The sequence below is a fragment of the Oncorhynchus nerka genome, linkage group LG23 (genome assembly GCF_034236695.1).
Source record: "Oncorhynchus nerka isolate Pitt River linkage group LG23, Oner_Uvic_2.0, whole genome shotgun sequence".
Taxonomy (NCBI): Eukaryota; Metazoa; Chordata; class Actinopteri; order Salmoniformes; family Salmonidae; genus Oncorhynchus; species Oncorhynchus nerka.
Window position 1 is genome coordinate 47,071,405 of NC_088418.1, and position 15,000 is coordinate 47,086,404.

A 15,000-nucleotide genomic window follows, 5' to 3' on the forward strand; every position below is an offset into this window, starting at 1 on the left:
TATTCCCTCCCTCTCTCTCTCTATTCCCTCCCTCTCTCTACACCTCTCTCTCTCTATTCCCTCTCTCTCTCTACACCTCTCTCTCTCTCTATTCCCTCCCTCTCTCTACACCTCTCTCTCTCTATTCCCTCCCTCTCTCTCTCTATTCCCTCCCTCTCTCTACACCTCTCTCTCTCTATTCCCTCCCTCTCTACACCTCTCTCTCTCTATTCCTCTCTCTACACCTCTCTCTCTCTATTCCCTCCCTCTCTCTCTCTATTCCCTACCTCTCTCTCTCTATTCCCTCCCTCTCTCTACACCTCTCTCTCTCTATTCCCTCCCTCTCTCTCTCTATTCCCCGCCCTCTCTCTCTCTATTCCCTCCCTCTCTCTACACCTCTCTCTCTCTATTCCCTCCCTCTCTCTACACCTCTCTCTCTCTATTCCCTCTCTCTCTATTCCCTCTCTCTACACCTCTCTCTCTCTATTCCCTCCCTCTCTCTCTCTATTCCCTACCTCTCTCTCTCTATTCCCTCCCTCTCTCTACACCTCTCTCTCTCTATTCCCTCCCTCTCTCTCTCTATTCCCTCCCTCTCTCTCTCTATTCCCTCCCTCTCTCTACACCTCTCTCTCTCTATTCCCTCCCTCTCTCTACACCTCTCTCTCTATTCCCTCTCTCTCTCTATTCCCTCTCTCTCTCTACACCTCTCTCTCTCTATTCCCTCCCTCTCTCTCTCTATTCCCTCCCTCTCTCTCTCTATTCCCTCCCTCTCTCTCTCTATTCCCCCTCTCTCTCTACACCTCTCTCTCTCTATTCCCTCACTCTCTCTATTCCCTCTCTCTCTCTACACCTCTCTCTCTCTCTCTCTATTCCCCCTCTCTCTCTATTCCCTCTCTCTCTCTATTCCCTCTCTCTCTCTACACCTCTCTCTCTCTATTCCCTCCCTCTCTCTACACCTCCCTCTCTCTCTCTCTCTCTGTTCCCCCCTCTCTCTACACCCCTCTCTCTCTCTCTCAATTCAATTTCAATTCAATTCAATTCAATTCAATTCAATTTCAATTCAATTCAATTTCAATTCAATTCAATTCAAGGGCTTTATTGGCATGGGAAACATGTGTTAACATTGCCAAAGCAAGTGAGGTAGACAACATACAAAGTGAATATATAAGGTGAAAAACAACAAAAATGAACAGTAAACATTACACATACAGAAGTTTCAAAACAGTAAAGACATTACAAATGTCATATTATATATATATATATATACAATGTACAAATAGTTAAAGGACACAAGATAAAATAAATAAGCATAAATATGGGTTGTATTTACAATGGTGTTTGTTCTTCACTGGTTGCCCTTTTCTCGTGGCAACAGGTCACAAATCTTGCTGCTGTGATGGCACACTGTGGAATTTCACCCAGTAGATATGGGAGTTCTCTCTCTCTCTCTCTCTCTATTCCCTCCCTCTCGCTACACCTCTCTTTCTCTCTCTCTCTCTCTCTCTATTCCCTCCCTCCTCTCTACCCTCCCTCCACATCCCTCTCCTCATCCCTCTCCCTCCTCGCCCCATTCAGTAATGTGGTGTTAAGTCGGTCAGGTACTCACCCCTGCATAGAACATCTTGTTGCGAAAGCGGCTGTTGAATTTCTCAGGGTTGGCTTCTGCAGGGAGGAGGAGATACAACAGTCTGTGTCCTACTGTAGTCAGACAGCTAAAGGAACAATGATTCTAGTCCTGAGAGACAGTACTGCTCACCTCTGGATTCGTGGAACTCCAGTGTGACGTGGGCGTCGAAGCCCAGGCTGAAGTAGTTGTTGAACACGTTCAGTGGGAGCTGGAGACATACAGAGAGATGCAGAGTGAAAAAGAGGGGAGCGAAAAAAAGAGGTACAAAATCAGTTTAAATAAGGTTGAACTTTGCTTTTACTCACTGTCCATATCACTCAGACCATGAGACAGCCATACCACTGACCCCTCTCTTGACCATTCACCTTCCCCCCTGACCCCTAACCTCTGACCCCAGACAGACCTTCTGTGTGCCCTCCTCCGGCTGGGCGGGGCTTCTCTCCACCTGAAGGTTCCATCTGTCTAGCTGCACCACAGAGCCGTCCTCCACCTGACACAGTACCTTGGAAACCGGCTCGTCTGTATAACCCTACACAGAGAGAGACAGATTATAACACTACACAGAGAGAGACAGGTAATAACCCAACACAGAGCAACACAGGTTATAACCCTACACAGAGAGAGACAGGTTATAACCCTACACAAGGAGAACCAGGTTATAACCATACACAGAGAGAGACAGGTTATAACCCAACACAGAGAGTGACAGGTCATAACCCTACACAGAGAGTGACAGGTTATAACCCTACACAGATAGATACAGGTCATTACCCTACACACAGAGAGACAGGTTATAACCCTACACAGAGCAACACAGGTTATAACCCTAACCAGAGAGTGACAGGTTATAACCCTACACAGAGACAGGTTATAACCCTACACAGAGAAAGACAGGTTATAACCCTACACAGAGAGACAGGTAAATAACCCTACACAGAGAGTGACAGGTTATAACCCTACACAGAGAGAGAAAGGTTATAATCCCACACAAAGAGAGGCAGGTTATAACCCTACACATAGATAGACAGGTTATAACCCTACACAGATAGAGACAGGTTATAACCCTACACAGAGAGAGACAGGTTATACCCCTACATAGAGAGAGAGAGAGAGAGAGAGAGAGAGAGAGAGAGAGCGAGAGAGAGAGAGAGAGAGAGAGAGACAGACAGACAGATTATAACCCTACATGGAGAGACAGGTTATAACCTTACAGAGAGGGAGAGAGACATGTTACTTCAGGTAAACTGAGCTAATTTCACTTCCTTCAAACTGAAGACTGAGACAAAGGGAATGGGAATATGACAATAATAGCATTTCAAGTTAGAACAAGAATGAGAGTGACTTATCCAGGACACTGAGGTCAGACTGTTTATCGCCTACACAGTCAGACAGGTGGACACACACACACACACACACAGACACACACACACACACACACACACACACACACACACACACACACACACACACACACACACACACACAACAAACGCACACACACACACACACACACACACACACACACACACATACACACACACACACACACACACACACACACACACACACACACAGTGGCGTCAGTGTGCATGTGTGTGCATGTTATGTGTGTGTAGGCGTATGTAGTGCATATGTGTGTGTTAGTAGTATGCGTGAGTATGCGTGAGTGTGTGGGTAGTGTGTCTGCATAGAGTCTGTGCAAGAGAGTTAGCTAAAAGAAAGGTCAATGCAGTTAGTCCGGGTGGCCATTTGATGAGCTATTTAGCAGTGTTGTTTAGCAGCATTATGGTTTGGGGGTAGAAGCTGTTCAGGGTCCTGTTGGTTCCAGACTTGGTGCACTGGTACCGCTTGCCGTGCAGTAGCAGAGAGAACAGTCTATGGCTTGGATTGCTGGAGTCTTTGACAATTGTTTGGGCCTTCCTCTGACACCGCCTGGTATAGAGGTCCAGGCCCCAGTGAGCTCTGCCCCAGTTATGTACTGGGCCATACTCACCACCCTCTGTACCGCCTAGCGGTCGGGTGCCTTGCAGTTACCATACCAAGCAGTGATGTAGGCAATCAAGATGTTCTCAATGGTGCAGCCGTATAACTTTTAGAGGACCTGAGGGCCCATACCAAATCTTTTAAGCCTCCTGAGAGGGAAGAGGCATCGTCGTGCCCTCTTCACAATGTTACGGGTGTGTGTGGACCATGTTAATTCCTCAGTGTCGTGGACACCGATGACCTTGAAGCTCTCGACCCGCTCCACTACAGCCCCATCGATTTGGATGGTGGTGTGCTCACCCCTCCATTTCCTGTAGCCCACGATCAGCTCCTTTGTCATGCTGACATTGAGGAAGAGGTTGTTGTCCTGGCACCACACTCCCAGGTCTCTGACCTTCTCCCTATAGGCTGCCTCATCGTCTTCGGTGTTCAGTCCTAGCACCATCGCATCGTCAGCAAATTTGATGACGTTGTTGGAGTAATGCATGGCCACACAGTCGTGGGTGAACAGGGAGTACAAGGGGGGACTTAGCACACACCCCTTAGGGGCCCCTGTGTTGATGGTCAGCATCAAGAGTATGTGTTGTTGCTTACCCTCACCTCCTAAGGTTGGCCCGTCAGGAAGTCTAGGATACAGTTGCAGAGGGAAGTGTTCAGTTCCAGGGTACTGAGCTTGGGGGGGACTATGGTGTTGAATGTTGAGCTGTAGTCTATGAACAGCATTCTTACATAGGTATTCCTTTTATCCAGGTGGGTGAGGGCAGTGTGGAGTGCAATAGATGCTCTGAGTACGCGTCCTGGTATTCCGTCTGGCCCCGTGGACTTGCGAATGTTAACTTGTTTAAAGGTCTTACTCATATCGGCTACGGAGAGCGATATCACACAGTCGTCCAGAACAGCTGGTTCTCTCATGCATGGTTTAGTGTTGCTTACCTTGAAGTGAGCATAGAAGGCATTTCTCTTGTTTGGTAGCCTCGTGTCCCTAGGCAGCTCGTGGCTGGTTTTCCCTTTGTAATTCATGATAGTTGGCGAGCCCTGCCACATCTGTTGAGCGTCAAAGCCGACGTAGTAGGATTCGATCTTAGTCCTATATTGATGGTTTACCTGTTTGATGGCTCGTCGGAGGTCGTAGCGGGATTTCTTGTAAGTGTCCGAATTAGAGTCCTGCTCCTTGAAAGCGGCAGCTCCATACCTTAGATGTTCTCAATGCATCTTCTGAACAGAGGCAGACAAACTATCTCTCCCTCATACTGTCTCTCTCTCGGGCGTCTCTTTTCTCTTCTCTTCTCCTCTAAGCATCTGAATGTTATTTCCATGCAGATTTGATGTTGTTATCTGTAATGAATTATAATCACTGCTAATAATCCTTGATATACACATCCCTCCTCTCCTCCCCAAGAGCCTGGAAGTGTTTCCTCTCTCTCTCTCTCTCTCTCTCTCTCTCTCTCTCTCTCTCTCTCTCTCTCTCTCTCTCTCGCTCTCTCTCTCTCTCTCTCTCTCTCTCTCGCTCTCTCTCTCCATCTTTCTCCCTCTGTGGGGTTCAGAGAGAACTCGTTTATATTTAGGCAACGCTCATTAGAGCTACTGCTAATCAGCCTTAGTGCACACACACCCACACACACATACAAACACGCACAAACATCTCTGCACTGACTCAGGCAATTTGTGTCAGAGAAAGTAGCACTCTCACCAACAGGATACACACATACACAAACACAAACACCCACTCACACAAACACACACACAACACACACACACAGAGAGAGAGAGAGAGAGAGAGAGAGAGAGAGAGAGAGATTCGTCTCTGCACTGACTCAGGCAATCAGAGTGCCAAAGGCTGTTTCGCGTCACATACACGCACAAACTAAGCTTTTGTGCCAGCGAACGTGCCGGTGACAGCAGCACTCTCACCAACAGGACACACACGCACACACATGCACACCGACACACACAGTGGCGCTGCAGCAGGTGCAGGAGAACCGAGAGAACGGGCTGTATGCTGATCAAAACAGAACAGACAGACAGAGCAGCAGCAGTGAATGGACCGTCTGAAAGAGAGCAGGACAAACACCTGCAATAAACCACACGAGTCACTGCTGCAATACAACATGAGTTATTTCAGTGAGACAGAGTCCACTGTGTTGAAAGGGAAGAGGGGGGATACCGAGTCAGTTGGCCAACAGAATGCCTTCAACTGAAATGTGTCTTCCGCATTTAACCCAACAGAGAGGTGCCGGGGGAGGCTGCCTTAATCGACATACACGTCTTCGGCGCCCGGGGAACCGACTACTGTGCTATATATATTGTGTAAGATGACTACGTTGGGTCAGAGTCAGACAGAGGGCAATGTGTACAGCACAAACATAATGACACCCACACGTGCAAAGAGGACACAAGGGCACGTGGCCCCCTCGGCATTACAATGTTGAACTCTTTAACTTCATTCTTAAGCCCACGTTTTATCGGAAATATTTACCGACTGGACCAGGTAAAAGAGTACCCCACCCTCACTATTCTCCCTAGTAACGGGTTGCTTCCAAGGTGCACCACGGAGCAAAGATATGTGAGACAGGACGCTAGATACACCAGCGTATGCAGACAGTAACGTCATTGGAGGAGGAGGAGGAGGAGGAGGAGGAGAGAAAAGTGTAGAGTTACACACACAGTGTTTGATTAGATTTGAGCTGCCGGTGATGGGCAGGACTCCCAGGAGGTACAGTATGTTTGTCAATTCAAGCTATGTAGCCTATTGATTCCTTCCTCATGAATAAATATAATGAAAATATTTGGTTCGGGGGAAAAAGTGTTTAAGGTGTTTGAAAAGTACAAAATTCTCCGACTTCCAGTGGGGAGCCAGCCCCTTCCAGACAACCCCCCATCTATCGTCACGTACTTCGTGCCCCCTCTAAAATAATGGGTGGATGACACCCATGTGCGTGCACACACCGGTGCACACATGCCGCAAACAAACACACACGCACATCCACACACAAAGGGCAGCTTACCCCTCCCCAGTTGAGGGTCCTGGCGAGGTCATTTCCTGTCCCCAGAGGAAGTACAGCTACAGGCGGATGAGGGGTCATTCCTAACTCATCCAGAGCAGACAGGATCCACCCCACCTAAGGCGAGGGAAGGCGAGAGAAGGAGAGAGAGAGAGAGGAGCCAGAGTGAGATGGGGAGAGATGGCTCTGTTAATGAAGTTCATTAATGCTGTGAATAATGTAGGGTCCTGGGATACATTCATACATGTTAACCATGTCTGTGTGTGTTGCCACCAGGGGGAGCTGTGTTCACACTCAGTAACACATATTGCACGGTCTATCATCTAGCACCCTCAAACTCAACTCTGGACTTCGAAGCCAGTTAGTTACATTGCTTTTTTAAATTGTTCCCCTCTCATCAGGGACTGATTTAGACCTCGGAAACCAGGTGTGTCCAATTAATGATCAGGTAGGGTAAGAGTTGAATACCCCTGACAGTAGCACTGCAATCATACAGAGACGCAGGCAGACAGACAGGCAGGCAGGCAGGCGGGCGGACGAGCGGGGGGGCAGGCAGGCAGGCAGGCAGGCAGACTCAGACTAACATTGGTAATAACAGTTGTACTGCAGTAAAACAGTAATAACATGTTCATTCTCTCACCGTCCCGTCTCCTCCACAGGCCAGGATACGCAGGTTTGGCACTTTCCTGTACAACTCCAACCTGGGAGACAGGACGTACAGAGGTTAGGGTGTAGGAAATAGTGTATAAGGTGTAGTGTGGTATGTAGGGTGTAGCATGCAGGGTGAAGTACTCACGCCTCTCTGAGCCCTCCCTGGGAGAGATCAAACACCTGGCGAGGGTTTAGGATCCACATAAACATCTGTAACACCTTAGTACCCTGAGACACAGAGAGAGAAGGAGGTTAGGGTCAGGGGTCAGGGCTGACGGTAGCTAGGGGTTTGTGGGCCAGCAGTTAGGGTTATAGGTCAGGAATCATAGGTTAACTTACCTGGTTGCCTCCACTCTTGGGGTTGACAAAGACTAGAACAGGTTTCATCAGAGGGGAGGAAAGGGGCTTCAGCATGAACGGGCGCCACTTTGACTCCTAATGGGAGCAAAAAGATATTAGCAAGAGTCTACCCCTTGTCAGCAAATAGAACACGTTTGTACACACACCCCACACAGGGACAGACAACAGTACTCACCCCACAGAGGGACAGAGAACAGTACTCACCCCACAGAGGGACAGACAACAGTACTCACCCCACAGAGGGACAGAGAACAGTACTCAACCCACAGAGGGACAGACAACAGTACTCACCCCACAGAGGGACAGACAACAGTACTTTTATTTAAAATTTGACCTTTATTTAACCAGGCAAGTCAGTTAAGAACAAATTCTTATTTTCAATGACGGCCTAGGAACAGTGGGTTAACTGCCTGTTCAGGGGCAGAACGACAGATTTATACTTTGTCAGATCAGGGGTTTGAACTTGCAACCTTCTGGTTATTAGTCCAAAGCTCGAACCACTAGGCTACCTGCCACCCCCCAGAGGGACAGACAACAGTACTCATCCCACAGAGGGACAGAGAACAGTACTCACCCCACAGAGGGACAGAGAACAGTACTCACCCCACACAGGGACAGACAACAGTACTCACCCCACAGAGGGACAGAGAACAGTACTCACCCCACAGAGGGACAGACAACAGTACTCACCCCACAGAGGGACAGAGAACGGTACTCACCCCACAGAGGGACAGACAACAGTACTCACCCCACAGAGGGACAGAGAACAGTACTCACCCCACACAGGGACAGAGAACAGTAATCACCCCACACAGGGACAGAGAACAGTACTCACCCCACAGAGGGACAGAGAACAGTAATCACCCCACAGAGGGACAGAGAACAGTACTCACCCCACAGAGGGACAGAGAACAGTACTCACCCCACAGAGGGACACAGAACAGTACTCACCCCTCAGAGGGACAGAGAACAGTACTCACCCCACACAGGGACAGAGAACAGTACTCACCCCACAGAGGGACAGAGAACAGTACTCACCCCACAGAGGGACAGACAACAGTACTCACCCCACAGAGGGACAGAGAACAGTACTCACCCCACAGAGGGACAGAGAACAGTACTCACCCCACAGAGGGACAGACAACAGTACTCACCCCACAGAGGGACAGAGAACAGTACTCACCCCACAGAGGTACAGACAACAGTACTTTTTTAAAAATTGGACCTTTATTTAACCAGGCAAGTCAGTTAAGAACACATTCTTATTTTCAATGACGGCCTAGGAACAGTGGGTTAACTGCCTGTTCAGGGGCAGAACGACAGATTTATACTTTGTCAGATCAGGGGTTTGAACTTGCAACCTTCTGGTTATTAGTCCAAAGCTCTAACCACTAGGCTACCTGCCACCCCCCAGAGGGACAGACAACAGTACTCATCCCACAGAGGGACAGAGAACAGTACTCACCCCACAGAGGGACAGAGAACAGTACTCACCCCACGCAGGGACAGACAACAGTACTCACCCCACAGAGGGACAGAGAACAGTACTCACCCAACAGAGGGACAGAGAACAGTACTCACCCCACAGAGGGACAGACAACAGTACTCACCCCACAGAGGGACAGAGAACAGTACTCACCCCACACAGGGACAGAGAACAGTAATCACCCCACACAGGGACAGAGAACAGTACTCACCCCACAGAGGGACAGAGAACAGTACTCACCCCACAGAGGGACAGAGAACAGTACTCACCCCACAGAGGGACAGAGAACAGTACTCACCCCTCAGAGGGACAGAGAACAGTACTCACCCCACACAGGGACAGAGAACAGTACTCACCCCACAGAGGGACAGAGAACAATACTCACCCCACATAGGGACAGAGAACAGTACTCACCCCACAGAGGGACAGAGAACAGTACTCACCCCACACAGGGACAGAGAACAGTACTCACCCCACAGAGGGACAGAGAACAGTACTCACCCCACAGAGGGACAGACAACAGTACTCACCCCACAGAGGGACAGAGAACAGTACTCACCCCACAGAGGGACAGACAACAGTACTCACCCCACAGAGGGACAGAGAACAGTACTCACCCCACACAGGGACAGAGAACAGTAATCACCCCACACAGGGACAGAGAACAGTACTCACCCCACAGAGGGACAGAGAACAGTACTCACCCCACAGAGGGACAGAGAACAGTACTCACCCCACAGAGGGACAGAGAACAGTACTCACCCCACACAGGGACAGAGAACAGTACTCACCCCACAGAGGGACAGAGAACAGTACTCACCCCACAGAGGGACAGAGAACAGTACTCACCCCACAGAGGGACAGACAACAGTACTCACCCCTCAGAGGGGCAGAGAACAGTACTCACCCCACAGAGGGACAGAGAACAGTACTCACCCCACAGAGCGACAGAGAACAGTACTCACCCCTCAGAGGGCCAGAGAACAGTACTCACCCCACAGAGGGACAGAGAACAGTACTCACCCCACAGAGGGCCAGAGAACAGTACTCACCCACAGAGGGACAGAGAACAGTACTCACCCCACAGAGGGACAGACAACAGTACTCACCCCACAGAGGGACAGAGAACAGTACTCACCCCACAGAGGGACAGAGAACAGTACTCACCCCACAGAGGGACAGAGAACAGTACTCACCCCACAGAGGGACAGAGAACAGTACTCACCCCACAGAGGGACAGAGAACAGTACTCACCCCACAGAGGGACAGAGAACAGTACTCACCCCAGAGAACAGAGAGGGGCAGATAACAGGACCCCACAGAGGGACAGAGAACAGTACTCACCCCACAGAGGGACAGAGAACAGTACTCACCCCACAGAGGGACAGAGAACAGTACTCACCCCACAGAGGGACAGAGAACAGTACTCACCCCACAGAGGGAGAACAGTACTCACCCCACAGAGGGAGAACAGACTCACCCCACAGAGGGACAGAGAACAGTCACCCCACAGAGGGACAGAGAACAGTACTCACCCCACAGAGGGACAGAGAACAGTACTCACCCCACAGAGGGACAGAGAACAGTACTCACCCCACAGAGGGACAGAGAACAGTACTCACCCCACAGAGGGACAGAGAACAGTACTCACCCCACAGAGGGACAGAGAACAGTACTCACCCCACAGAGTGACAGAGAACAGTACTCACCCCTCAGAGGGACAGAGAACAGTACTCACCCCACTGAGGGACAGAGAACAGTACGCACCCCACAGAGGGACAGAGAACAGTACTCACCCCACAGAGGGACAGAGAACAGTACTCACCCAGCAGAGGGACAGAGAACAGTACTCACGTCAGTTCCTTTCTTGCTGGTCCTTCTTTTAAACGATGTGCGTTTTTTCCTCCTTGTAGAGTTTTTGAACGAGCTCTGTGAGAGGGGGAGAGAGAGAAACGCATTAAGGCATGTTCCACAGAATAACCCTGCAGCACACACAACACACACAGCGCTGTCCAGCTGTTGGTGTATGCTGAGGTCAGGTGAAGTTGACAGTAATAAGAGATAGCAGACGCTAAAATGAGTCTGTAAAGGAGTATGTAAAGAAGTCTGTACAGATGTTTGTAAAGGACTCTATAAAGGAGTGTTTAAAGGAGTACGTAAAGGACTGTGTTAAGGACTATGTAAAGGAGTGTGTTAAGGACTATGTAAAGGAGTGTGCTAAGGAGTCTGTTAAGGAGTAAGTAAAGGAGTGTGTAAAGGAGTCTGTAATGGAGTCTGAAAAGTAGTGTTTAAAGGACTCTGTAAAGGAGTGCGTAAAGGAGTGCATAAAGGACTTTGTAAAGGACTGTGTAAAGGACTCTGTAAAGGAGTGTGTAAAGGACTGTGTAAAGCAGTCTGTAAAATAGTGTGTACAGGACTCTGTAAAGGAGTGTGTAAAGGAGTCTGTAAAGGAGACTGTAAAGGAATCTGCAAAGGAGTGTGTAAAGGACTGTGTAAAGGTGTATATAAAGGAGTGTGTAAATGAGTATGTAAAGGAGTGTGTAAAGGAGCGTGTAAAGGAGTGTGTAAAGGAGTGTGTAAAGGGGTGTGTAACGGAGACTTTAAAGGAATCTGTAAAGGAGTGTGTAAAGGAGTGTGTAAATGAGTGTGTAAAGGAGCGTGTAAAGGAGTGTGTGAAGGAGTGTGTAAAGGAGTCTGTAAAGGAGTGTGTAAAGGGGTGTGTAAAGGAGTGTGTAAAGGTGTATATAAAGGAGTGTGTAAAGGAGTAATAAAAGGAGTATGTAAAGGAGTGTGTAAAGGAGTGTCTAAAGGAGTGTGTAAATGAGTATGTAGAGGAGTGTGTAAAGGAGCGTGTAAAGGAGTGTGTAAATGAGCGTGTAAAGGAGTGTGTAAATGAGTGTGTAAAGTAGTGTGCAAATGAGTGTGTAAAGTAGTGTGTAAAGGAGTGTGTAAAGTAGTGTGTAAAGGAGTGTGTAAAGGAGTGTGTAAATTAGTGTGTAAAGGAGTGTGTAAAGGAGTGTCTAAAGGAGCGTGTAAAGGAGTGTGTGAAGGAGTGTGTAAAGGAGTCTGTAAAGGAGTGTGTAAAGGGGTGTGTAAAGGAGTGTGTAAAGGTGTATATAAAGGAGTGTGTAAAGGAGTAATAAAAGGAGTGTGTAAAGGAGTATGTAAAGGAGTGTGTAAAGGAGTGTCTAAAGGAGTGTGTAAATGAGTATGTAGAGGAGTGTGTAAAGGAGCGTGTAAAGGAGTGTGTAAAGTAGTGTGTAAAGGACTGTGAAAAGGAGTGTGTAAAGTAGTGTGTAAAGGAGTGTGTAAAGGACTGTGTAAAGGACTGTGTAAAGGTGTATATAAAGGAGTGTGTAAATGAGTATGTAAAGGAGTGTGTAAAGGAGTGTATAAAGGAGTGTGTAAAGGGGTGTGTAACGGAGACTTTAAAGGAATCTGTAAAGGAGTGTGTAAAGGAGTGTGTAAATGAGTGTGTAAAGGAGCGTGTAAAGGAGCGTGTGAAGGAGTGTGTAAAGGAGTCTGTAAAGGAGTGTGTAAAGGGGTGTGTAAAGGAGTGTGTAAAGGTGTATATAAAGGAGGGTGTAAAGGAGTAATAAAAGGAGTGTGTAAAGGAGTATGTAAAGGAGTGTGTAAAGTGTGTAAAGGAGTGTGTAAAGGACTGTGTAAATGAGTGTGTAAATGAGTGTGTAAAGTAGTGTGTAAAGGAGTGTGTAAAGTAGTGTGTAAAGGAGTGTGTTAAGGATTGTGTAAAGGAGTGTGTTAAGGAGTGTGTAAAGGAGTGTGTAAAGGAGTGTGTAAAAGAGTATGTAAAGGAGTGTGGAAAGGAGTGTGTAAAGGAGTGTGTAAAGGAGTGTGTAACGGAGTTTGTAAAGGAGTGTGTAAAGGAGTATGTAAAGGAGTGTGTAAAATAGTGTGTAAAGGAGTGTGTAAAGGAGTGTGTGCCCAAGCAATGTCACCTCCAATCCTGGCTGTCTGGCTGTGAGAATGTGAAGGCTGCTTGTTGAACTGTGTGTGTGCTCTAGGGTTGAGCTGTGGTTGTACTGTTGTTGGGCTGTGGTTGAGCTGTTGTTGGGCTGTGGTTGAGCTGTTGTTGGGCTGTGGTTGAGCTGTTGTTGGGCTGTGGTTGAGCTGTTGTTGGGCTGTGGTTGTACTGTTGTTGGGCTGTGGTTGAGCTGTTGTTGGGCTGTGGTTGTACTGTGGTTGAGCTGTTGTTGGGCTGTGGTTGTACTGTTGTTGGGCTGTGGTTGTACTGTTGTTGGGCTGTGGTTGAGCTGTTGTTGGGCTGTGGTTGTACTGTTGTTGAGCTTTTGTTGGGCTGTGGTTGAGCTGTTGTTGGGCTGTGGTTGAGCTGTTGTTGGGCTGTGGTTGTACTGTGTCTATGTGTGAATTTGTGTTAGTGTTCGAGTGTTGTGTTCTCACCTGTGGCTTCCTAACTTTGATGATCCAGGAGGGGGGGACGATGACCCCGGCGTGAGCGCCAAGAGAACAGGGCTCCTCAATCTGATGTAGCTGGAAACACGTCACCTTGTTATGGAACTGAGGGGGGCAGGAGAGGAGGGGGAGGAGAGGAGATAGAGAGGAGAGGGGGTTAGGTGTCTATAGGTACCACTACTAACTCATACAGACACTCTAATAGAGAAGAACACACACACACAGCCAAATACACACACACACACATACACAAATGCTCACAAACACTCAGAGAAACACACAAGACACTACTCACAGCTTGTTTGCACCAGGAGCAGCTGATGGCCACAATCTCTTTACTGTGGAAGAACTTCTGCTGGAAGCTCTACCAGATACACAGGATGTATCATGTTATTCATTCAGATATACACAATAGACAGGATGCATATTGTCAAGGTGTACAGTAGGTGTCTTACCTTCCCACACTGTCTGCATTTCCCCTCTTGGCGGCGCCGGTGCACCCAGTGATGCCTCAACATATTCTGCCGAAGACAGGGAGGAGGGAGAGGGAAAGAAAAGAGAGCAGTCAGAGACTGACATATACAGTAGTTCTCACACACACACACACACACACACACACACACGCGCGCGCGCATGCACGCATGCACGCACACACACATATCAGAGACACGCCATCATCAGATACCGACTCACATCTCTGAGGCAGCGAGAGCCTCCTTCTCTAAACGTTGGTTTACAGCGGAAGTTAATCTGCGAGAGAAGGAGAGGGTGGGGGGAGTGAGAGATGGTAAGGATGTAGCGCCAGGTGTGCTTTGTCCGATCGACTTGTTGAAAGGGAAAAAATGCAATGTGTGTGTGTGTGTGTGTGTGTGTGTGTGTGTGTGTGTGTGTGTGTGTTACCTTGTCGAGCTGCTCGATGCAGGCGGTGTGGACTACAATCTTACACGCTGCACACTTCCTCCTGGGGGCAGACTTCTTAAAGGAGAGGAGACACACACACACACACACAAACACACACACACACAAAACACACACACACACACACACACACATACAAACACACACACACACACACACACACACACACACACACACACACACACACACACACACACACACAGAGAGAGAGACAGTGATAAATCTGCCAGCTCTGATCAAGTCACAATAAAACAGTTGTCTATGCTTGAGAAAAACATCAAACACGTATTAAACGCATAATGTGTTAGAGGAACGAGACATGGAGAGATTTCTTTACTGTTTCTTTCACTTTTGTTTATTATCTATTTATCTGTTGAATTGATTTAAATTGAATTTTAAATGGAGAGATCGAGAGAGTGGAAGAAATTTAGAGAGAGAGACGGATGGCGAACAAGAAATAGATTCTATTTTGTCCTGCTCTCACCAGCCTCTCTTTATCCTATTCAGACTAATGGCAGTGTTTGTGGCCTCTCCACTAAGAGATATTAAAGGCCCAAACG

General features: G+C 48.2%; 1 protein-coding gene across 3 annotated transcripts in view; it reads right to left on the reverse strand.

The window, feature by feature from the left end:
* dgki (diacylglycerol kinase, iota) overlaps positions 1 to 15,000 on the reverse strand; it is a 75,432-nt gene that overhangs the window by 13,708 nt on the left and 46,724 nt on the right. For 2 of the 3 annotated variants that reach the window (XM_065008179.1, XM_065008177.1), the window contains exons 4-16: positions 14,423 to 14,497; positions 14,216 to 14,272; positions 13,978 to 14,043; positions 13,818 to 13,886; positions 13,511 to 13,627; positions 10,943 to 11,017; positions 7,582 to 7,677; positions 7,388 to 7,470; positions 7,232 to 7,292; positions 6,595 to 6,708; positions 2,010 to 2,135; positions 1,736 to 1,814; positions 1,586 to 1,641 (exon numbers count right to left, since the gene is read on the reverse strand). In XM_065008179.1, coding sequence (XP_064864251.1) covers positions 1,586 to 1,641; positions 1,736 to 1,814; positions 2,010 to 2,135; positions 6,595 to 6,708; positions 7,232 to 7,292; positions 7,388 to 7,470; positions 7,582 to 7,677; positions 10,943 to 11,017; positions 13,511 to 13,627; positions 13,818 to 13,886; positions 13,978 to 14,043; positions 14,216 to 14,272; positions 14,423 to 14,497 — 1,074 coding nt within the window. The remainder of the gene's footprint in view (positions 1 to 1,585; positions 1,642 to 1,735; positions 1,815 to 2,009; positions 2,136 to 6,594; positions 6,709 to 7,231; positions 7,293 to 7,387; positions 7,471 to 7,581; positions 7,678 to 10,942; positions 11,018 to 13,510; positions 13,628 to 13,817; positions 13,887 to 13,977; positions 14,044 to 14,215; positions 14,273 to 14,422; positions 14,498 to 15,000) is intronic. The other variant, XM_065008178.1, reaches the window with a different exon arrangement.